Below are 20,257 nucleotides of genomic sequence, written 5' to 3'. Positions count from 1 at the left end.
CCCCGCCCATTTGTTCCTAGGCGCAGGCGCAGCAGACCTCCTCGGCCGGAGAAGTGAGAATTACACATGCGCGGTGCTAAAATCTTAATTCGAACTCCTGGTGCAGGTGGCTGAGCAAAGCATCGGCCACTGGAGGGCGCTTCTACCTATAACTGGGGCAGAGAAGGAAAAAATCAAGCTGTACAGTAAGAGGACTCTGCTAGATGATGATTCATACCTTCAGGGCTCTCCGATTATGGGTCAACAAAAGGGCAGGTTATGCAGGTCCCTCACAAGATACCATTTCACAGTTGGGCACACTGAGGTCCCGAGCCTGGAACGGTTCGTGTTCAGCCCGGTCTCTGAGCACTATCAAGATGTGAAAGAGCCCATCTTAAAGATAAAAACTCAACGAATCCTCTTTATTTTGGCAAGAAGGGGGAAAAGTCTTTCTGCCAAGGACCTGAGGGAGGGCCTCCGGGATAGAGATAGGGTGGGCAGAGTACGGGTCCGAGGTCACAGAGATCCAGGGGAAGGTTTCAGAGTCGAGAGTAGCTTCACAATATCTGTCCTGGGAGCAGTGGCTCAGGGTCGAGGATTCCTGGAGAGCCTCAGGCAGGGTCCCGGCGATCGACACTGGTGTTCCGGCGGGGTCAGAGGTCTCGGAGGGGGCCAGGGGGCCGGAGGTCACGGAACAGCGGGAGCCCAGAATCCGGTGCCGCTCGGGGCAGGGGCTGAGGGAGGGGACGGGGAGAGCGGCTCCCGCGGGACCGTTTGGCACAAGAGTCAAAGGGGGACTGGGCGGGAGCGGGACCCTACGCACCCCTACCTGGGCACGCGGGGTGGGGAGGTTTGGCAAGGCCGGGGATGGCAGAGCCCTGGGGCCGGGTTAGAGAGGGGATCTGGAGCCCGGCCGGGGCCCGGCGCGCGGCCCATGGGGCAGGGACGGGCAGGGGTGCTCAGACCGGGGGTGCGGTGCCCCCGGCCGTGTGCATGCTGAAGTACTCGGTGAAGCCGGTGTGCGGCGCCGCTGTCTGGGGCACGAGCGGCTGGTAGGGCGGCGTCGGGCCATCCCAGCTTGGGTCGGCCGCCTTGGGGAACCGAGAGGAAGGGGGCGGGGAGACCGCGCCCGGCTCGGCCACGGTCACCACGCGGCCCCTCGGGGCCACCGCCGCCGCCACCGCTGTCTCCTCCACCTGCTTCCCGGCCTGGGAGGGGGGTCAGGATCAGATGCCGTCCTGGACCCACGGAGGGGCAGATGCAGCCCCGAAGGCCCGCCCCCCTCCCCGCGATGATCCCCCCTCCCGAGGTGTGGGCGCAGGGGGCAGGCAGGGGCGCCTGGGCAGTGGGGCCAGGTACTCAAGCGGGGGAGTCGGGGTGCGCCGGGCCAACTCCGGCGGTGGCCGGGGAGGTGGGGGAGAACCGCGGAAGGCCAGCGGCGGCGGGGGCACCGCGCGAGGTGTCTGAGGGGGCGTACGCAACAGCGCTAGGACCCAGTCTGGCAAGGTGGGCGCGGGTGCCGGGGGATGGTCGCGGCACGGCGTAGGGACGCGGGGGCTGCGAAAGGCAGGGGGTGGGCTCAGGCGCCTGGGCGTGGAGGGCGGTGGAGGGGCCGGGAGCGGGGTCAGGTACTCCAGGGGCGGCGCCAGCAGCTCCTCGGGCGCCGGGGGCGCGGGGCTTACGCAGGAGGCGGGCGGGGGTATGGAGAAGAGCTCCGTGAAGTTGGGCACCGAGTCGCTGATGAACGTCACGTTCCCATAGACGTGCTGCGGGAAGGCCTTGTCTGCGGCGGATTGGCTGCCTCCAGGGCCCGGGGCTCCGGCCGAGGCGATCTGCGACGTGCGCACGTGGTATGGGAAGTTCTTGTTGGCCGCCGAAGGGCGTGTCATGATCTGGGGTGAAGGGCAGGCGCAGGTTGGAGAAGGGCTGTCCAGGCCTCAGGCTGCCTTCATAAACAGGGGCCCTAAGGATTCTCCCGCTCACTCGATACCCCCGCTTCTCTGAAACCCTTGAACTTGGCACCTCCTCTGCGCTCCCACAATGTCCTGGGCTCTAACTTTCATTCCGTCACCACTCTTTACTACCCTGCAGGCGCTTCCTCCGTCAAAGCCCTGAGCTCCCAGTTATCACTGAATGGTTAAGCTGCAGCATCCTGATAGCTAGTAGGATGTGGGTGTGCTAAGTCGCTTCGGTTGTGTCCAACTCTTTTCGACTCCATGGTCTGTAGCCCGCCAGGCTCCTCTGTCCATGGGATTCTCCAGGCAAGACTACTGGAGTGGGTTGCTGTGCCCTCCTCCAGGGGATCTTCCCCACTCAGAGATTGAACCTGGATCTCTTAGGTCTCCTGCATTGGCAGGCAGGTTCTTTACCACTAGAACCACCTGGGAAGCCCATCTAGTACAACAGTTACTAGCTATATGTGGCTATTTAAATTTAAAATAACCAAAATTAAACTAAAACTAATTTCTGTCACACGGGCCACATTTAAGTGTTCAGTAGCCCCATGGGGTTAGTAGCTATTGAATGGGACAGCACAGATGGTAAAATATTTTCATAAACAGAAAATTCAATTGGAGAGCAACTGACAGACTCTAGAATGTTAGCTCCTTGATGGCAGGTATTTGATGGTTCTTTTCCCTGCTGAATCCCCAACATCTTCTAGAACAATGCCTGACACATATAAGCTCTCAATAAATAATGGCTGAATGTAGAGATGTCTCCGGATTAGCTGGGAGGCCACAAGGGCAGGGACTGGGGTGACTCTAGCACTGCACATGGGAGCCCAGCTCAGTCCCTCCAAGGTTGTTGCTGAATAAGTGAACAAGGAGCTGAAACCAGAGCGATGGAATGCCTGCTGGTGGTGGAGCTGCTCTGAGCTAATGTGAGCATTTTTGAAACTGGGCGAAGGTGAAGTATAGCAGAAAGGGTACTGTGTTCTGAGCCTGCACCCCACCTCCTGGCCCCACAGTTCACTGCGTATGGGATCTGGGGCACACTGATTAAACTCCCAGAGCCTCACTGCACAAAAGGAGTTGCAGTGCCTATGTGGCAAGATGAAAAGAAGGTGGAAATGAAAACCACTGGTGCAGACTCTGGTACATAGTGTGTGTGCGTGTGCTAAATCGTGTCTAACTCTGTGTGACTCTATGAACTGCAGCCTGCCAGTCTCTATCCATGGGATTCTCCAGGCAAGAGTACTAGAGTGGGTTGCCATGCCCACCCCCAGGGGATCTTCCCAGACCAGGGATCAAACCTGCGTGTCTTAGGTCTCCTGCATTGGCAGGCAGGTTCTTTACTGCTAGCACCATCTGGGAAGCCCTGGCACATGGTGGGTTCTCAGCATTTTGCCTCTCTCTGTCCCTCTGTGACTTCCTGCAGAGCCTCAGGAGGAACCATCCCAGGAAAGTGAGTCTGTACCTAAGTCGGGTTCCAGGGTAGAATGTGGGGAACCTGGCCCCCTCCCTCAGTGGCTGAGTATATTCCCAACAAAGAATACATGGTGGACCCGTCAAGTCAGGAGCTGGGACCCTCAGCAATGCCTACTTCCCTGTCTGGTTCCCACTTATGCCAGATCTTCGGTCTGCTAGAGAACCCCACCACCCCCACCACTAGCCATGGAGCCTGGCAGGTCACCTCCCCTCTCTGGGCGCTAGCTTCCCCTCTCTGTAGAGTGGTTTCAATGACTATTATCCATCCTGCCCTGGGGCTGCTCTGCCAAGTAAACAAGACAGCAGAAATAAAGGCATATGGGTGTTCCTAGCATGAAACAGGCTGGTTTGAGAAAGGTGCCCACTGAATGGTTGATAGATGGATGGAAAAATGAATGAACAGAAGGACTGGACTGTCTCCCAGAAAGCCAGATAGGATGTAAACCAGTACAAAGAAGAGAGCTGGTGCTGGTAACCCCTGCTGCCATTCAGATCTAGGCCCCCTGGAGCCCCAGCCTGACCCACCCCAGTGGCTTCTTCCTGTGATGGAGTGGCAGAGATGGGAGAATGTGAGGGGGCAGTGGGGGAGTAGAGACCAAGGGGCTTAGGGAAGGCTGTGGGGATACAGAAGGGGAAAGTGAGAGTCCAGGGACCCAGGGTCAGGATGGAAATGGGGATGGGGGCAAAGAAAGAGCGTAGGGCTGGGGGGAGAGCCCAGGACACAAAAGTAGGAGAAAGGAATAGAAGAGGGTGGACTCTGGGGGACACAGTGGAACAGCCTGAAAAGACCCAGCAGGCTCTCAGTAAGCGAGTATTGAATGCCTAAAGGATGAATTGAAGGAAATGGATCAAGCGCGCAGAACAGAAATTCAGGCAGCTCAGGGGTGGATAGCCTCATGCATCCTCCACCCGCTGGTTTCCCACCGCCTCCCACCCCGGATGCCCAGCCTCACCAGGAACACGCCGTGGGCATACAGATGGATCCCCAACTGGATTCCATTGACAATCTTCTCCCGGGCCCACTTGGGGATCCCAAAGTTGGCGATCAGGGCCATGACTGGAACTGCAAAGAACCTGAAGGGGAGGCAGTGGGTCTGTAGAGACACCATCCCTGCCTTCCACCCCACCCCATGGCCCCGAATCCCCTGCTATGCATACACACACACACCCCCCCCCAAGTGGGTCCCAAACTGGAGGGAAGCCAGTGTGACCTTCAGAAGCCAGATGTTAAAAGGACACAGGAATCCCACTGGCCTGGGAAATGTGGTGAGGGGGGTGGGCAAGCAGTAGGTTGAATTTAACTCAGTTCTAACCCCACCCCAATTTCTGGCACCTGATAGGAAATCAACAGATGTTTGATGACTGAATTAACATATAATAATAATAATTAAGGACTTACTGCATGCCAGACCTGTTACTAAGCATTTCATGAATACACACTCATGTAACTCTCACAGTGACTCTATGAGGCAGGTACAATTTCCGTTCCGATTAAACAGGTGTGGAAACTGAGGCAGAGAGAATTTAATTGATGTGTGTAATGTCACACAGTTTACAAGCTTTAGAAAGTGAAGTAAAAGTGTTAGTCACTGAGTCATGTCCAAGTCTTTGCAACCCCATGGTCTGTAGCCTGCCAGGCAAGAATACTGGAGTGGAAAAAAAAAAAAAAGAGTATTGGAATGGGTTTCCATTCCCTTCTCCGGGAGAATCTTCCCAAACCAGGGATCAAACCCAGATCTCCTGCTGCATTGCAGGCAGATTCTTTACCATTTGAGCCACCAGGGAAGCCCCACAAGCTTTAGAACTGGGATCTAAATCCAGGTAATCTGGCTTAGAATCCACCTACTTGGGACTTCCCTGGTGGTCTGGTGGCTAAGACTCCACAGTCCTGAGTTTGATCCCCGGTCAGGAAACTAAGTCCCACATGCTGCAATGAAGAGTTCACATGCTGCAACTAATGATCCCACATGCCTCAACCAAGACCCAGCGCAACCAAATAAATAGGTGAACAAATGTTCAAAATGCATACATGAGAAAGTAAATCATTTAAAAGAATCCACCTACTTCACTGCTGTGTGAGTGTGCTAAGTCGTTTCAGTCGTGTCCAACTCTGTGACCTTCTGGACTGTGTAGCCCACCAGGCTCCTTTGTCCATGGGATTTTCCAGGCATGAATACTGGAGTGGGTTGCCATTTCCTCCTCCAGGGGAATCTTCCCCACCCAGGGATCCAACCTGTGTCTCTTACATCTCCTGCACTAGCAGGCGGGTTCTTTACCACTTGCACCACCTGGGAAGCCCGTAACTTTACTGCTGCTGCTGCTGCTAAGTCGCTTCAGTCGTGCGACCCCATAGACTCTGTGCGACCCCATAGACGGCAGCCCACCAGGCTCCCCCGTTCCTGGGATTCTCCAGGCTAGAACACTGGAGTGGGTTGCCATTTCCTTCTCCAATGCATGAAAGTGAAAAGTGAAAATGAAGTCTCTCAGTCATGTCTGACTCTTAAGGACCCCATGGACTGCAGCCCCACCAGGCTCCTGTGTCCATGAGATTTCCAGACAAGAGTACTGGAGTGGGGTGCCATTGCCTTCTCCGAACTTTACTGCTATGCCATGTTAAATGAAAAGAATCACAACTACTTTTTGTTGGACACTTACTATGTGCCACACTCAAAGCCCTTATCTGTTGCCCTATGCACTCTCAAGACACCCATTTGCAGAAGATACTCTGGACAATTCCTCTTTCTGGGTAGACGACCTGAGGCTTTTATATTTTTTTTCAGTTTGGGAAAGGAATTGTTTCCAGGTTACACAGTGAGTAAGTGGCAGACTCTGGTGACAGCTGCCTAACTTTAAAGTCCATCTGCCTCCCAGAAGAGGGTCTGGGTTGAAGACAGCCGTTTCTGGGGAGCCGGGGAAGACATGGACAGGTTGGGGGCCCAGCACATCTCACCAGAGGGTGTAGGCAGCAAAGAAGGGCACGTAAAAGGGCTGCTTCTCCGGGAAGTGGCGCAAGGAGACGAGCACAGCATAGGAGAACCACACGTAGGCGGCCACCTGCAGCCCAATGAGCCCGTAGCCCGCTGGCGACTCATAGGTGTACAGGACCTGGCCTGGGTCAAAGAACTGGACCCAAGGGAGAGGGTCAGTCACAGCCCTGGCCTTTGGCCCTCCTCACAGGGACCCCAGACCCCACCCTCAAATACCCTCAAAGGGCACAGAGGCACTTGATCAGGACAGAAGCAGTAGGAGAATGAAAGATGGAGATGAAAGGATAGACGCAGAGAGAGAGTGAAAAGACAGAAGCTATCTCTGCTACCATGGCCCAGCACAGAGCTGAACACCAAGTTGATGAAGCAGGTCTTATTTTCACCCCATTTTACAGAAGGGGAAAACTGAGGCTAAGCAGAAAGCCTTTCAGCCAAAGTCAAGGTGATATATAAAGCCTTAGAGAAGTCTCCTGGGGTAGGGAAGACCCTCCTCATTTAACAAAAGCAGCAGCAGATCTGGGGGTGGGGTGGGCATCAGTCAAGGTCAACCAGCTGGGAAATGGGAGAGCCAGAGCGGACTCCAGGTCTGTGTGACTCCTGAACTTAGTCACGACACTGAGCATGAAATGTGACAGACAGCGAGAGACAGAGGGAGGAGGAAGAGAGCCACATAGAGAGACGGGAATGCACTTAGGGAGACAGATGGAAAGGCGGAAAACCACAGAGTGGGAGAGAGCAAGCCAGGAAGAACACTAGCAGGCAGGTGGAAGAGGCCACTAAAAGCCTTGGGGGTGGGGAGGACAGAGCAAAACCTGAGCTTTTAGGGGGACTCACCTCGGCCTCGTAGATGAGCAGCGCCACGTGTGTGAGGGTGTACAGGGTCATGTAGACAGACAACTTCACGGAGCCCGAGTGGCTGATGCGGCCCCTGGCAGCAGGCCATGAGGGGAGATAGCAGGGGTGGGGGCCGTCAGAGAGGAGGGGGTAGCCACCCCCTCCCCCAACCCAATCTCTGCCCTGCCCCCCTGCCCAGCCTCCCCATCCCTGCTGTGCTCCCTCCCGCCCCAGCATGGGCACCGTGTCACCGTGAATCCCTTCCCCAGAAGGATCAGCATCAGCAGGAAGATGAGGAAGCTGGAGGAGAAGAGCAGCTTGGCTGGTAGAAGGAGGAGAGGGCAGCTCAGATGCAGGGCTCCACCAGGGGAAGAGCCCCACACCCCCCCGGGCCCACTTCTTTCTCACCCAGGATCTTCAGACTCTCGTTGCCAATGCCATCCGTGGCATACTGGCCCCAGTAGATGCAGAAAAATAGGAGGCTCAGGACTGAGGGGCGGACAGGCAGCGAGAGGAAAGGACAGACACCGGCTTTAGAGCATCACTCTTCCCTAGCACTGTGATCCAGATGACCAGAGCCCTTCGTTCATCCCCATCAGGATTTAGACTCGCTACTCCTGCTGACTTCTTGGGATGCTCTGAAGTCCAGACCCGCAGCCCCTCCTCCCTCAGACCCAGGAGTCCAGACCCCCAGCCCCTCCTCCCTCAGACCTAAGAATCCAGGCTCCCAGCCCTTCCTTTCTTAGGCCTAGGTATCTGAGCCCTAAGCTCTTCCTCTCATAGAACTCAAAAGTTAAGATACCCTAAACCTCACCCTCCATTCCTGCTGCAGCCATGAACATTTTATAAGTCGTGTGAAGCAACTGACGACCTTTCAGCAAATCTAGGAGGAGGATAAGGGAAGGCTGTACACAGACAGGTTGGCTGCCCTCCAACCTTGTCCCCCCTCCCCCATCTTCCCTCTCCCCCCTCGCTCCGCCCCCGCCATGGGCTGGACTCACATCCAAAGTAACAGGAGAGGAGGAAGATGAGGATGAAGATGAGGAGGAAGGTCACATCGGTCTCCAGGATCCCTGCCAATTTGGCAGAAGGAAACCCTGCAGTCAGCAGGGGTCTTCCCTCAACAGGCTCCCAGTTCTAGGTTCCCATTGAGATGCTGGGTCCCCACGTGCTCACCAAACTCATCAGCAGAGAAATGCCGTGTCCAGAAGGACTTGCCGTTGGTGAGGACCATCTCATACTCCAGCTGCAGCCCATCTCCCTGTGGGGAGTGTGGCGGCCTAAGGAAGGGGGGTGGGGGTAGCCCTGGGCAGGGAAGGGGTTGACACGAAGGCAAGGAGGAGAAAGCCTCAGTCACTTACACCACACTTGCTGAGCGCGATGTACCACCACCTTTCACGCACCGAGCGGAAGCTGCGGCCACTGGAGCAGCTCAGGTAGTGAGTTCCCTCCTCTGACACCACCTGGGGAGGAGCGCGAAGGCTGAAGCCTGCCTGGACCTGGACCTTCAGCACCTGCCCATTCCCCCAGGCTGGGCCCATACCTGACAGCCTGACCAGGCATACTGGGTAGTGAGGTTGATGACCTGGTTGTTCTCTGGCCTGATCACTGACTCCTTGGCCAGGCAGTCCTAGGCAAGGACAGGGATGTGGTCACTCCTTGGCCAGCTTCAACCTTCCCCCCCCGCCCCGCCACCTTCCTCACAGACTTCACCTTGTCCCCTGCCTTGTACACGGCTGGCCACTGGGATGGGTCGTCGAAATAGAGGAGGATGTTCTGACAGCACTTGGCCTGCAAACCCAGAAATGTGGGGAGTTGGGGAGCTGGGGTAGCCCTTGCCTTGGGAGGCCAAGGGGGTGTCCAGCCTCAGCATGGTGAGTGGTTGGGCAAGGCTCACCTCAGGGTATCGGAAACGGAAGTCTAGTCGGCCATAATCCGAGAGGAAGCAAAATCTCGTCAGGAATACCCAGTCCTGGAAAAGGGGCCCACTCAGACTTTTTCTGAGCCCTTTGAGAACTCTCCTTGACTCCACAGTCCCCCCCTCAACTTTTCCTCCCTACCCTGGAGTTCCTGGTTTCCTAAGAAGCATAAAGGGGACCAGGTCACCTCCAAAATTCTTCTGTTATCCTTTCACCTTGGTTCCAGGATTCCTGCTTCGGATGTCCCCCAAGTTTCTTCCCCTCCTTTCAAACACTTCTCCCATTTCTCAGGTGCCAGAGAAAGCCTGGAGGGCCAGATCCCCATCCTGGACATCTTTTGTCACAGACAGACACACACACACACACACTGGACGTCTTTTGTCACAGGCACACAAACACAGAGACACACACACACACTGGACATCTTTTGTTACAGACACAGACAGACACACACACAGACACAGACACACACACACACACACCCCACAGTGGTCCCAGAGCCCATCAGATGCTGGGGAGTATTCCAAATGGCCCCCTCTGGGTCCTGAGCAGGAGTGTGAACTCAAGCTCTCTTGCAGCGAAAAGTGCTGTCCCTTCAGCACCACCTCGGTTCCCCCACCCCCACCCCAAACTCTGACTCTCCCAACCCCGCCCCCCTCCTCGCCCAACTCTGACCTCAATGTCCCTCCTACAATTCCCGAGGCTCCTCTCTATCCCCCGGGCCTCCTCAGCCTCAATCCAGACCCAGTCCCTCATCGCCCCTGGCTCCACGCCCCCAGGCTCTCAGGGACCTTCCGGGAGGGGCGGCAGGGGGCGGGGCGGCACCTTCCCCCTTCTCTCCCTCCGGTCCCTCGGGGCCCGGCGGGTGGCAGGGAAGGGCCGGGCGCGCTCACCTCCTTGGAGCTGAGGTTGCCCCGCACGTACTTGGCCCGGGCGCGGGGGGGCAGCGGCAGCATTAGGAGCAGCAGCGGCGGCAGCAGGCGGCGCAGAGCGGGTGCGCGCGGGGACTCCATTCCACCCGCTCCGGCGCCGGCCCCGGCCCGGGTTCCGCTCCCGCTCCCACTCCGGCCCGGCGACGGCGGCGAGAGCGCGCGGGCCGGCTGGCGCGCGGCCCCGATTAAAGGGGCCGCTGGGCACCGCGCTCCCTGCCTTCTCCGGGATGACCCGGCCTGGCCCCTACCCAATCGCCCTGGGAAGGGCCGCCCCTTTCCCATCCGGACCACCCCTCTCCAGCCCCGGTACTCCCCGTGGGTAGTCTCCTTGATGCCTCATACTCCCGGTGTCCTAAAATGAACTCCAATGCATTCCAAGTCGAGCATCCTCCTCCAGGCTGCCATCTCAGGATGACCCACAACCCCCAGGCCCCAGCTCTGTTCTGACCTCCCCTCAGTTTAGCTCCCAAATAGCTCTTTGATTACCCATCCCTGCCCCCATGACAGCCATCACCAGCTGTGGCCACTCCGGATCCCTGCACCCTGTGAAGTTCCCACAGAAACACAGAGGCAGAGTGGGTAAACCACTTGCTCTGGGTCACACGACTCCAAGTGGTAGAGAGCCCTCAGCCACAACCTGACCCTGTCCTGTCACTGCTTACCAAGGTGTGAAAATCAGTTGCCATGAGGCAGAAGGGGTGGTGTTACAAGAAACCCACAAGCAGACTCTGAGATCAACTGCTTGGGTTCAAATCCCAGCATTGCCATAACCTTCCTAAAAGACCTCAACCGAGTCACACCTGTGTGATCTCCCAGCCAGTCCCCTACACCCTGGTACTGACTTTACCATTTCCCTTTGGGCAATGGGGAGCCCTGGAAAAGCTTTACAGAGTACAGTCCAAGCCCCTCCGCTTCATTTTCCCAATCAGATTCCAACACGTTTAGCTTCATCCCTCCCCCTCCACTGCAGAAAATTTGCTGCTCCTCAAAATATCATTTTAAAAAATTTCCAAGTTAAGAGGTCAAGCAGGAAACATAAGCAGGTGAAATGGAGAGTGTTGACCCCACAAAAAAGGAGCCTCTGCAACTTAGCTTCAGCAAGTTTTCGACAGGAAGGAGAGTAAGTCTGATATGCCAGTTTCTCTGCTTTCATTCTGGTTTTTTTTTTTTTTTTTTTGAGAGAGAAGCCAGAAATTTTTTTAAAAGCTGATTTGTAACAGTAGATAATTGATTCAAAAATGTTAAATATATTGTAGACCGAAGAAAAAAGTCTGCCACTATATCCAGGCTTCATCTGCCATTCCTGCCCTGATCCTGCCCACACACTGTTCTTGTGCCCACCAGACCAGAAGCCTCTCATAAGCAGAGCCCAGATGTGACTCGTGCTAAGTCCCAGCATGGTCTAGGGATACAGGCAGAATGGGCCTTACACGTGCTATTCCATAGAGGAGCATTTCTAGATTGCCTGGAATGTTCTTTTTCTCCTCTACTAGCAAATTTTTACCGAACTTGAAAAATACAAGGGTCTTTTGTCAACTCCTCGTCAGCAGAGTCATCACTCCCTCCTTGGACTCCCCAGCCCCTGGACTTCTCTTTCAGATGCCACAAGGGCTGAAACTGTGTTCACCACTGTACTGGGAGTCCCATGGAGACACAGCCTCACTCTCACTCACTCCGGAGCCCCAGCATCACCAGAGTCAAGCACAAAACTGGCCTTAGTGGGTGGATCTGTTAGACTGACTGGAGGTCTCTGGGCCGAGGACGGTGACAGATGACAGTACCTTCCCTTCCACTTTGGACCCAGAACTCAAAGCTAGGGAAAGCTGCTGTCCTGAGCCACCCACTCACTAAAAATCAAGAGGACTGTGAAGAAGACACTTTATTGAGGTGATCAGAGTTGGAGATTCCTGCCCCCAACCCAGCCTCAGCCTGCTCAGTACAGTCTCATGGGTGGAAAGGACCAGGCCTCTGGGCTGCTCTGAGCCACCATCCAGGAGAGGCTGGGCAGTGGTGCTGGGGGGCTGGGGCTCCAGTCCAAGGCAGAGCTTTGGGGCAACAAGGGTGATGGTGGCTGGGGCAGGAGTTGTGGTGGGCCAACCCCCCAAGGCCGGGGAGGGGGCGGTGTGGCTACCAGCCAGATGCTTTTCAGTAGATCAAAGGCTGTTGGGGGGCCCCAGGCCGCCCCAGATGGCGAAGACAATGAGGATAATGGGGGTGGCCAGGGACCTTTCGGTGGTGCCAGGCTCACTTGGTGCACAGTAGGAGTGCTGGAGGTGGGAGGCACGGCAAAGGTGAGCTCCTTTGTCCCCTGCCGCCTCCTCTGCCTCCCCTCCCCTGGGGCCTGCTCAGGACTGTTGATCCAGGAAGATGTCATCCTTTGCCTCTTAGGGGCCCCAGGCTCGGTCCCTGGCACAGAGGAAAGAAGCATGAGGGACAGCTGAACAAGAGCAGACAAAGGAAAAGGGAGCTTAGGAGGCAGGAGGTAAGCTCACCTGGCAAGTGTGGCTGGCAGCCCCGGAGCACCAGGGTAAGGTCAGGCACACAGCCGTGGCAGGCCTGTAAGGTGCCCACGATAGCATCCCTGGCCTCTTGAACTAGGTTTCTCCTAGGGAAGGCTTGTGGCAGAATCAGCTGGCATTGCAGCTCCCCCAGCAGCTGCTCCAAGTCAGGGAGCTGTGGGGGACTGGGGGGGCCTGGGCCCGAGCCTCCAGGCACCTGGTTTTCTTTGCCCCTTGACTGTAGGGATGGTTGTTGGCCCCTGCCTGGGCTTGGGGAGGACTTGGTGGTGAGTGCAGGGGTGCCCGACTCCAGAGACTCATTGCTAAGCAGCCGGGCCACGTCCAGAGATTTCACCTCATGGTTGAAGAGACCCCGGTGGTCCCGGCTCAGGCGGCCCTGGGTTATGACCACGAGCTTGGCAGCAGTAGGGGCCACAGAATTCCGCAATACCGTATGTGGGTCCCGACTGGCCACAGGAGGGTGCTGATAGGCCAATGGCTGCCGACTGCCCGCCAGGGCCTCATTACGCTCCCGCCTGGTCTTCCGACGGCGGACACGACCAGGCTTCTCAGGCTGCTGGAAAGGCTTGGGGGCTGGCTCCCCGGGATCCATGGTGCCCTGGAAGATAAAGACAGGGTAGTCATATGAGAAGAGTTGGTTTGGGGTGAAGTGGGAGTACTATTTAGAGACTCAAAATGAGAGAAATGGATTGGTAGAGAGCAATCGGAAAAGGTTTGGTCAGGGAAAGATGAGGGAAAAAGGCAGAGTCAGAGGGGCAGGATGGGGTCAAGGGAGTCATGCTGAATGGGAAGATCTGTCAGAAGATCAAGGGTTAGATGGAACGAGGATGTGAGGAAATCCTTAAAAATGAGGGACGGGAAAGGGATCATGATACTGGAGGGATCTGGTGAACCAGATAGGGACTTTGGACAGAGGAGAAATCCAGGGGGAGAGGAAGTACTGGAGAATGCAGAAAGTGGAGAGAGATGGTAGCAAGAGAAAGGCAGGAAAGAGAATAGAAGTTGGAGAGACAGAGTAAGCCGGCAGGACAGATAGGGCAGCAGAGGAGCTATCAGGGACTGGGGCCTGGTCATGGAAGAAGCGTAGACCTCAAGGCTTGGTGAGGTAGGTGAGGTAGAGATGGGGGTACAGTTGGTGAGGGTAAGGCGGAGGAAGGGTACCTCACCTTCTCCTACGCCCAACGAACCCCGCCCCGCCCTGCCCACTCCACGTGGCTGTGGGGGACAATGGCTTTTTTTCCGCAGTGACCCCAGCTCTCTCGATGCGCCTGACGCTCTTCCGGGCCTCACACAAGGCCTCCTGCACGCACGCACACACGCATGCGCGAGCCCCTCCCACGCCCTTTGGCATCCAGTTCCGGAGAGTCACAGGCCCAGAGGCACGTGCCAGCTGCCCGAGGTGCCGGTTATAGTCCCGCCCCTCCCAGCCTCACTTTCAGAAATCTCTTTCATTTGTCCTAAGCACTTTCTATCCACCTTCTATCTACCAATTGGCCTAGGTCCACTAGGCCCGCCCCCTTCCTCAATGCTGATTGGTTTAGACATCTATAGGCAGACTTTCTCTGTTGAGCGGCAAGGTGCGGCGAAGCCAAAGGGGAGAGGGGTCGTTGCAGCCTCTATATACAGCCAGTCCCCACGCAGTCAACAGGGTTTATCCCTAGGGAATCAATATAGTGTCGTCATTTGGAGCAAGGCTTCAGAGTCACACTACCTAGGTTCCTATGCCCAGACTGGCACATTTGAGCTCTGTGACCTTGGCAAAGTATGCAACTGCTCAGAGCTTCAGTTTCCTAATCTGTAAAATGGAGTTGATATCTTCTCCTTCTTATAACTGCTGTAAGTATGAGGTGTGCCAGCATCCAATTTGAAACAGTGCTTGTTGAATGGATGACTCTAAACTTTCCCACTACACTTGTCCCCCTCAGTCCCCCCGCCCCCAACCCCACCCCGCGGCTTGCGGGATCTCAGTTCCTTGACTAGGGACTGAATCCCAGCCCGGGTTGTGAAAGCCTGGAGTCCTAACCACTAGTCCACCAGTGAACTCCCCGGTCAGACTCTCAAATCGAGCTATACCAGGGTTTTCCCCATACCCTAATAAGCTATATTGTGCATTACCTGGTAATATTGCTTGTCCAAGCTTCACAATCTTACAAAACCGAACGCCTTAGGTACTACTTCTAAGAAATCCTTCACCCTCAGAGTCCATCTCTTTCTCCTCCCACAAAGGTCCCCTGTACCTTTCTTAATCACAACCTTGATCCTTCCCTCAGTCGTGTGTCTGGAGTCTGCCTCCTCCAACATGGCTAGAAGAAGGTCAGAATCAGACCCATTCCTTTAATACTCATTCAGCAAATACTTGTGAACAGCCACAGATAGTACTTGGTACTCTGAGTCAACTCTGAAATCTGTATGCAGGTCAGGAAGCAACAGTTCGAACTGGACATGGAACAACAGACTGGTTTCAAATAGGAAAAGGAGTACATCAAGGCTGTATATTGTCATCCTGCTTATTTAACTTATATGCAGAGTACATCACGAGAAACGCTGGACTGGAAGAAACACAAGCTGGAATCAAGATTGCCGGGAGAAATATCAAACACCTCAGATATGCAGATGACACCACCCTTATGGCAGAAAGTGAAGAGGAGCTAAAAAGCCTCTTGATGAAAGTGAAAGAGGAGAGTGAAAAAGTTGGCTTAAAGCTCAACATTCAGAAAACGAAGATCATGGCATCTGGTCCCATCACTTCATGGGAAATAGATGAGGAAACACTGGAAACAGTGTCAGACTTTATTTTGGGGGGGCTCCAAAATCACTGCAGATGGTGACTGCAGCCATGAAATTAAAAGACGCTTACTCCTTAGAAGAAAAGTTATGAGCAACCTACATAGCATATTCAAAAGCAGAGACATTACTTTGCCGACTAAGGTCCATGTAGTCAAGGCTATGGTTTTTCCTGTGGTCATGTATGGATGTGAGATTTGGACTGTGAAGAAGGCTGAGCGCCGAAGAATTGATGCTTTTGAACTGTGGTGTTGGAGAAGACTCTTGAGAGTCCCTTGGACTGCAAGGAGATCCAACCAGTCCATTCTGAAGGAGATAGCCCTGGTTTTCTTTGGAAGGAATGATGCTGAAGCTGAAACTCCAGTACTTTGGCCACCTCATGCGAAGAGTTGACTCACTGGAAAAGACTCTGATGCTGGGGGGGATGGAGGGCAGGAGGAGAAGGGGACGACAGAGGATGAGATGGCTGGATGGCATCACCGACTCGATGGACGTGAGTCTGAGTGAACTCAGAGTTGGTGATGGACAGGGAGGCCTGGCGTGCTTCGATTCATGGGGTCGCAAAGAGTCGGACACGACTGAGCGACTGAACTGAACTGAACTCTGAGTCAGGCCCTGTTCCAGGCAAGTGGATTGAGGCAAAACATAAACATAATAAAATGCATCTCTGTATCTCAGCATCAACCTTCCTCGAAGGAATGAATAGCTATGAAGGTCTCATTTGGGAGTAGAGCTTCAGGAACATGATCAGGATTTTTAGGGGGTGGGACCTGGTCCCCCAGAACAAGGAGATCTGGGAAGACTTGAGGTCTGAGATTAATTTGGGGCAGAAGGTGGGAGTCAGCGACCTTAGATGACCTTGGCTATGGATGTAGGTTTCAGAGCCCAGACACACCCAACTGAAGTCGGTCAGCCATAGGTTTAGGGAGGGGAGCGGAGGCCACAGATCTGTAAGGTGAGCTGCGCGGGAGGGGCGCCAAGCTAACTTGGCCCTTGCAGCATCTCTAATTTCCCTTATCTTTCTGCATCTTCTACTACCCTCTCTGCAGGGTCAGTGATGTCTCTAATGCTGAGACATATAGTTTAGCTATTATGTCACAAAAACTGGTGGTTTTGGCAGGGGAGGGCCATGAACACAGAGACTCACTAAAGTCCCAGCACTGCCTTCAAGGGTCGCCTTCAGCTGAGCCTCTAATATTCACATTTTGCCATCCTCCTTTTCTCTCCCCTACGTCTGAAGAAAATGGGTGCGTCCCTTCCTAGCCAGGTGCGTACGAGCCACCCCCTCAAGAGATCCAAGGAATGGACTCGTCCACTCACTCCCCCACCACCACGTGAATGAGGGACACACATACAGCCCCCTCCCCGGCCCCTCCCCACACTTCTCGCCCTACAGCAAATGGTTTCTTCCCCCAGGACTGGCGCTAGATTTTCCCCGCCTACCCTCGGCCTTCAGGTATTTCGCTCCTCCCCGTGACGCCGGTAGGATGGTTTCTCCCCCCCTCCCCACGGTATGCTGGATGGTCTCGCCTGCCCCCACGCCCCCCGGTGCCTGGGTGCGTCAGCCGTCGCCGGCGCGGCCGGAGTGAGCGGCCGGAGCAGGAAGCGCCGGACGAGCCCACTGCGCGGCCGCCGTGGGGGAAGCGAAGGTTCCCAATTCCACCTCCCCTCCTAAGTGAAGGTTTCCGCCCCGGGAGCGGGGGCGGTGCCCGGGAATCCGTCGCGCCCTCCGCGGGAGTGCGGGCTTCGGGACCGTCCATTGTTGCCTGAGGGGTAGGGGTGGGCGTGGTGGCGCCACCTTCTCCCGGAACACTGTCCCGCCGACCGCGCTCGCTCGTCCTGCAGGAGCGGAGGCGCCAAGATGAGTGGAGACGAGAACCCAGCCAGCAAGCCCACGCCGGTGCAGGATGTGCAGGGCGACGGGCGCTGGATGTCCCTGGTGAGCGACCCCGCCCGCGATACTCCGGAGTCCGGGGCTGGGGGCGGGGAGGGCGGGGAGACTCTTGGTTCGCGCAGCTCTCGCTGGGAGATTGGGAAACTGAGGGCAGTTGGGGTGGTGCTGCCTAAGGAAGCGGGGTGGGGCGGGCGCCGCAGCGTGCAGGCCATTGACTCCCCTCCTTTACGTCCCCAAAGCACCATCGGTTCGTAGCCGACAGCAAAGATAAGGAACCCGAAGTCGTCTTCATCGGTGACTCCTTGGTCCAGCTGATGCACCAGTGCGAGGTGAGGCCCGTCCCTCTCCTCCTGCCCCACCCAGGCCTGTGCCTTCACTGACTCTCCTGACCCAGAGCCTGGGCTAGGCGGTGTGTGGGGTACTCAAAATACTCTCACGTAACACCGAACACCCAGAATTTCTGCATAACGTGCCACGTTCTATTGAAAAGGAAGTGTGTTGTGTCCTGGCTTTTTGTCGTATTGGGTTTGTGTATAGTGAGACTTAAAATGAGGCTTCTTGCAAGAAGATTGCCTACTATGAGGCTCTTTGTTTGCTTAAATTAGTGCACAGCCCTAATGGATTTCCACAAAGCTATAGTTGTTTCTACAAAATGAAGGTCAGTAGGTCTCTACTAAGGGAGCTCAATTACGCTACCTATTCACTAAGAGGTGTTAAACCATGGCTTTCCTCAAAGTGAAGCTCAACTGGAATGCTGTTGGTTTGATACCTGGCTCAAGCAGAATGAGTTTTCGTAAAAGGAGTCTTGCTTCTATGGGGATTTATGAAAGTGAGACTATGATGGGTTTGCGTAAAGTGAGGTTTGACCATATTGGGGTTTGCTTAAGGTGAGATTTAACCAGATTGCTTTCATAAAACAAAGCTCTAACATGACGACATTTGGTTAACCTTTGGATAGAGCGCGATGGTCCATGCTGACGATGCCCCTGTGCTCACACCACTTCTTGCCCACAGATCTGGCGGGAGCTCTTTTCCCCTCTGCACGCCCTTAACTTTGGCATTGGCGGTGACAGCACACAGCATGTGCTGTGGCGTCTGGAGAATGGGGAGCTGGAACACATCCGGCCCAAGGTGAGCAGGGCTTGGGTGGGCAGCCAGAGCCCCCTCAGCCTGCCCCCCTCACCACCGCTCCATCCTCTCTTTCCACAGATTGTGGTGGTCTGGGTTGGTACCAACAACCATGGGCACACCGCAGAGCAGGTGACTGGGGGCATCAAGGCCATAGTGCAGCTGGTGAACGAGCGGCAGCCCCAGGCGCGGGTCGTGGTGCTGGTGAGAGTGGGGAGGGCAGGGGGAGGAAGAACGGCTGTGGTCTGGGACCCCTTCGGGTGTAGCCTCAGCTGCACGGCTCTGGGCAGTTCTTCTCAGAGCAGTGGCTTTCAGGCAGAATCTCATGTTGAAGCTTGCTATGCCCATCAGAAGGGCTGTGGTGAAGGACATATTCGGGGGCAAATAGTCCCTTTTGCCCAAGGGACTGCTGAAAGTCACTCTGTTGTGTCTGACTCTTTGCAACCCCATGGACTATACAGTCCATGGAATCCTCCAGGCCAGAATACTGGAGTGGGTAGCCTTTCCCTTCTCCAGGGGGTCTTCCTGACCCAGGAATTGAACCAGGGTCTCTTGCATTGCAGGAGGATTCTTTACCAACTGAGCTATCAGGGTGTTGAAAAACTCAAAACACTTAAATAGCCAAGAGTGGTCAGACATTCCCAAGGTGAACCTAGCTAGCTTCCATTACTTCTAGAAGGTTCCACGTCTAGAGTGACGTCTAGAGTGAGGTGTCAGGACCATAGTTTGGAACCCGTGTTTCCAAAACCCCTATTTTCCCATCCCTAGTGTATTCTGGAGCTTAGAACTTCCTGATGGGGGACAGAGAAATCTGACACAGAGGAACAGGACACCCAGATGCTGGTAGGATGCCTCCTCACAACTCCTTGTGCCTTCCCCAGGGCCTGCTTCCTCGGGGCCAGCACCCCAACCCACTTCGAGAGAAAAACCGACGGGTGAATGAGCTGGTACGGGCAGCACTGGCCGGCCACCCTCGGGCCCACTTCCTGGACGCAGACCCTGGCTTTGTGCACTCAGATGGTACCATCAGCCACCATGACATGTACGATTACCTGCACCTGAGCCGTCTGGGGTACACACCTGTTTGCCGGGCCCTGCATTCCTTGCTTCTGCGTCTGCTAACCCAAGACCAGGGACAGGGTGGTGCCCTGCTGCCGGAACCCAGCCCCTAAGCATCTTCCTTCCTACAACATTAAATTTCGATTTTTCAGTCTCCCGTGTTCTGCTTTATGGCCAAGCCTGTGTGGGTATCTAACTCTGACATCTATGACCCTGCAGCTCTGCCCAAGGGAGGCCTCACCAATCCAAGATATTCTGGTTCGTGTAGTCAGGCAGATTTCTGCCATCACAGTAGTGCTCCAAGCAGGCACCGCCAATCAATAACCCACTAGGTGAAACTGGTTTGCTAACATGACCCTGTAGCATCAAGGTCAAGTGAGAATTCTGGGTGACCCAGCAATCAAAGCCCACCACTGCTGCACTCTGACCTGAGCTTACCTGTGATTTCCTGTGAAAGCTTTCTGACCTTCCCACCCCCGGCAATTAGCCCTCCACACAGTGTATGGGTATTTGTCTCCCCAGAGAAGCACTGTCCAAGGCTGTATGATCCAGGCGGAAACCAGGAGAGTATTCCTCTGCCTTGGCTGCAGTGCTGGCTCAGGCCACACAGGGGCAGCAGGGGTCACGGGACAGGGCAGTACTCTGATCCCACCAGCCTTCCCACCCAGTGCCTGCCCTGGTTCAGACCTTGAGAGTTCACCTGGAACATCAAGGGTGCACTGCCCTTCTCACAGCACCCAGTCAGAGGCCTACCCCAACCATGCCTGGCCGAATGGCTGAGTAGGCAATGACTG

At 55.4% G+C, this 20,257-nt stretch overlaps 3 protein-coding genes across 9 annotated transcripts; 1 reads left to right on the top strand and 2 right to left on the bottom strand.

Annotated features, from left to right (window-relative positions):
* Positions 1-373: 373 nt before the first annotated feature.
* Positions 374-10,232, bottom strand: TMEM145 (transmembrane protein 145). Of its 3 annotated transcripts, none has more exons than XM_040252717.1 (15): positions 10,041-10,232; positions 9,126-9,200; positions 8,942-9,019; positions 8,772-8,858; positions 8,590-8,691; positions 8,405-8,489; positions 8,230-8,301; positions 8,043-8,111; positions 7,637-7,717; positions 7,472-7,550; positions 7,229-7,322; positions 6,358-6,530; positions 4,361-4,481; positions 1,662-1,871; positions 374-1,187 (listed from the first exon to the last, which is right to left on the bottom strand). In XM_040252717.1, exons 1-15 carry the CDS (start codon positions 10,158-10,160, stop codon positions 939-941), a joined length of 1,695 nt encoding a protein of 564 aa, XP_040108651.1. In that variant the 5' UTR covers positions 10,161-10,232; the 3' UTR covers positions 374-938. The 3 variants fall into 3 exon arrangements, with proteins under 3 accessions (XP_040108651.1, XP_040108653.1, XP_040108652.1); XM_040252719.1 differs by having other exon boundaries at positions 374-713; positions 10,041-10,230; XM_040252718.1 differs by lacking the exon at positions 6,358-6,530 and having other exon boundaries at positions 10,041-10,198.
* Positions 10,233-11,946: 1,714 nt separating this feature from the next.
* Positions 11,947-14,999, bottom strand: PRR19 (proline rich 19). 2 transcript variants are annotated; one of them, XM_040252778.1, is made up of 3 exons: positions 14,836-14,999; positions 12,572-13,196; positions 11,947-12,485 (listed from the first exon to the last, which is right to left on the bottom strand). In XM_040252778.1, exons 2-3 carry the CDS (start codon positions 13,188-13,190, stop codon positions 12,013-12,015), a joined length of 1,092 nt encoding a protein of 363 aa, XP_040108712.1. In that variant the 5' UTR covers positions 13,191-13,196; positions 14,836-14,999; the 3' UTR covers positions 11,947-12,012. The 2 variants fall into 2 exon arrangements, with proteins under 2 accessions (XP_040108712.1, XP_040108711.1); XM_040252777.1 differs by lacking the exon at positions 14,836-14,999 and adding an exon at positions 13,765-14,490.
* Positions 15,000-16,729: 1,730 nt separating this feature from the next.
* PAFAH1B3 (platelet activating factor acetylhydrolase 1b catalytic subunit 3) lies at positions 16,730-19,618 on the top strand. Of its 4 annotated transcripts, none has more exons than XM_040252809.1 (6): positions 16,730-16,838; positions 17,228-17,321; positions 17,516-17,605; positions 18,291-18,407; positions 18,486-18,608; positions 19,286-19,618. In XM_040252809.1, the coding sequence occupies exons 2-6, from the start codon at positions 17,244-17,246 to the stop codon at positions 19,574-19,576; spliced, it is 699 nt and encodes a 232-aa protein (XP_040108743.1). In that variant the 5' UTR covers positions 16,730-16,838; positions 17,228-17,243; the 3' UTR covers positions 19,577-19,618. The 4 variants fall into 4 exon arrangements, with proteins under 4 accessions (XP_040108743.1, XP_040108741.1, XP_040108744.1 ...); XM_040252810.1 differs by lacking the exon at positions 16,730-16,838 and adding an exon at positions 16,842-17,031; XM_040252807.1 differs by having other exon boundaries at positions 16,736-16,838; positions 18,291-18,608.
* Positions 19,619-20,257: the final 639 nt, after the last annotated feature.

Source organism: Oryx dammah, unplaced genomic scaffold (genome assembly GCF_014754425.2).
Source record: "Oryx dammah isolate SB20612 unplaced genomic scaffold, SCBI_Odam_1.1 HiC_scaffold_13, whole genome shotgun sequence".
Classification (NCBI taxonomy): Eukaryota; Metazoa; Chordata; class Mammalia; order Artiodactyla; family Bovidae; genus Oryx; species Oryx dammah.
Note: the sequence above shows the minus strand (reverse complement) of the source record. Positions and strands in the feature narration are given on the sequence as shown.

Coding starts and splice junctions, on each gene's coding strand:
- PAFAH1B3 (XM_040252807.1), top strand. CDS start 17,244: ATGAGTGGAGACGAGAACCCAGCCAGCAAGCCCACGCCGGTGCAGGAT. Junction 17,606..18,290: donor AGCTGATGCACCAGTGCGAG/GTGAGGCCCGTC, acceptor TCTTGCCCACAG/ATCTGGCGGGAGCTCTTTTC. Junction 18,609..19,285: donor AGGCGCGGGTCGTGGTGCTG/GTGAGAGTGGGG, acceptor TGCCTTCCCCAG/GGCCTGCTTCCTCGGGGCCA.
- PRR19 (XM_040252778.1), bottom strand. CDS start 13,190: ATGGATCCCGGGGAGCCAGCCCCCAAGCCTTTCCAGCAGCCTGAGAAG. Junction 12,486..12,571: donor CTGCCAGCCACACTTGCCAG/GTGAGCTTACCT, acceptor CCTCTGTGCCAG/GGACCGAGCCTGGGGCCCCT.
- TMEM145 (XM_040252717.1), bottom strand. CDS start 10,160: ATGGAGTCCCCGCGCGCACCCGCTCTGCGCCGCCTGCTGCCGCCGCTG. Junction 9,201..10,040: donor GCAACCTCAGCTCCAAGGAG/GTGAGCGCGCCC, acceptor CCCCTTTTCCAG/GACTGGGTATTCCTGACGAG. Junction 8,112..8,229: donor CCTCTCCTGTTACTTTGGAT/GTGAGTCCAGCC, acceptor TCCTCCTCCTAG/ATTTGCTGAAAGGTCGTCAG.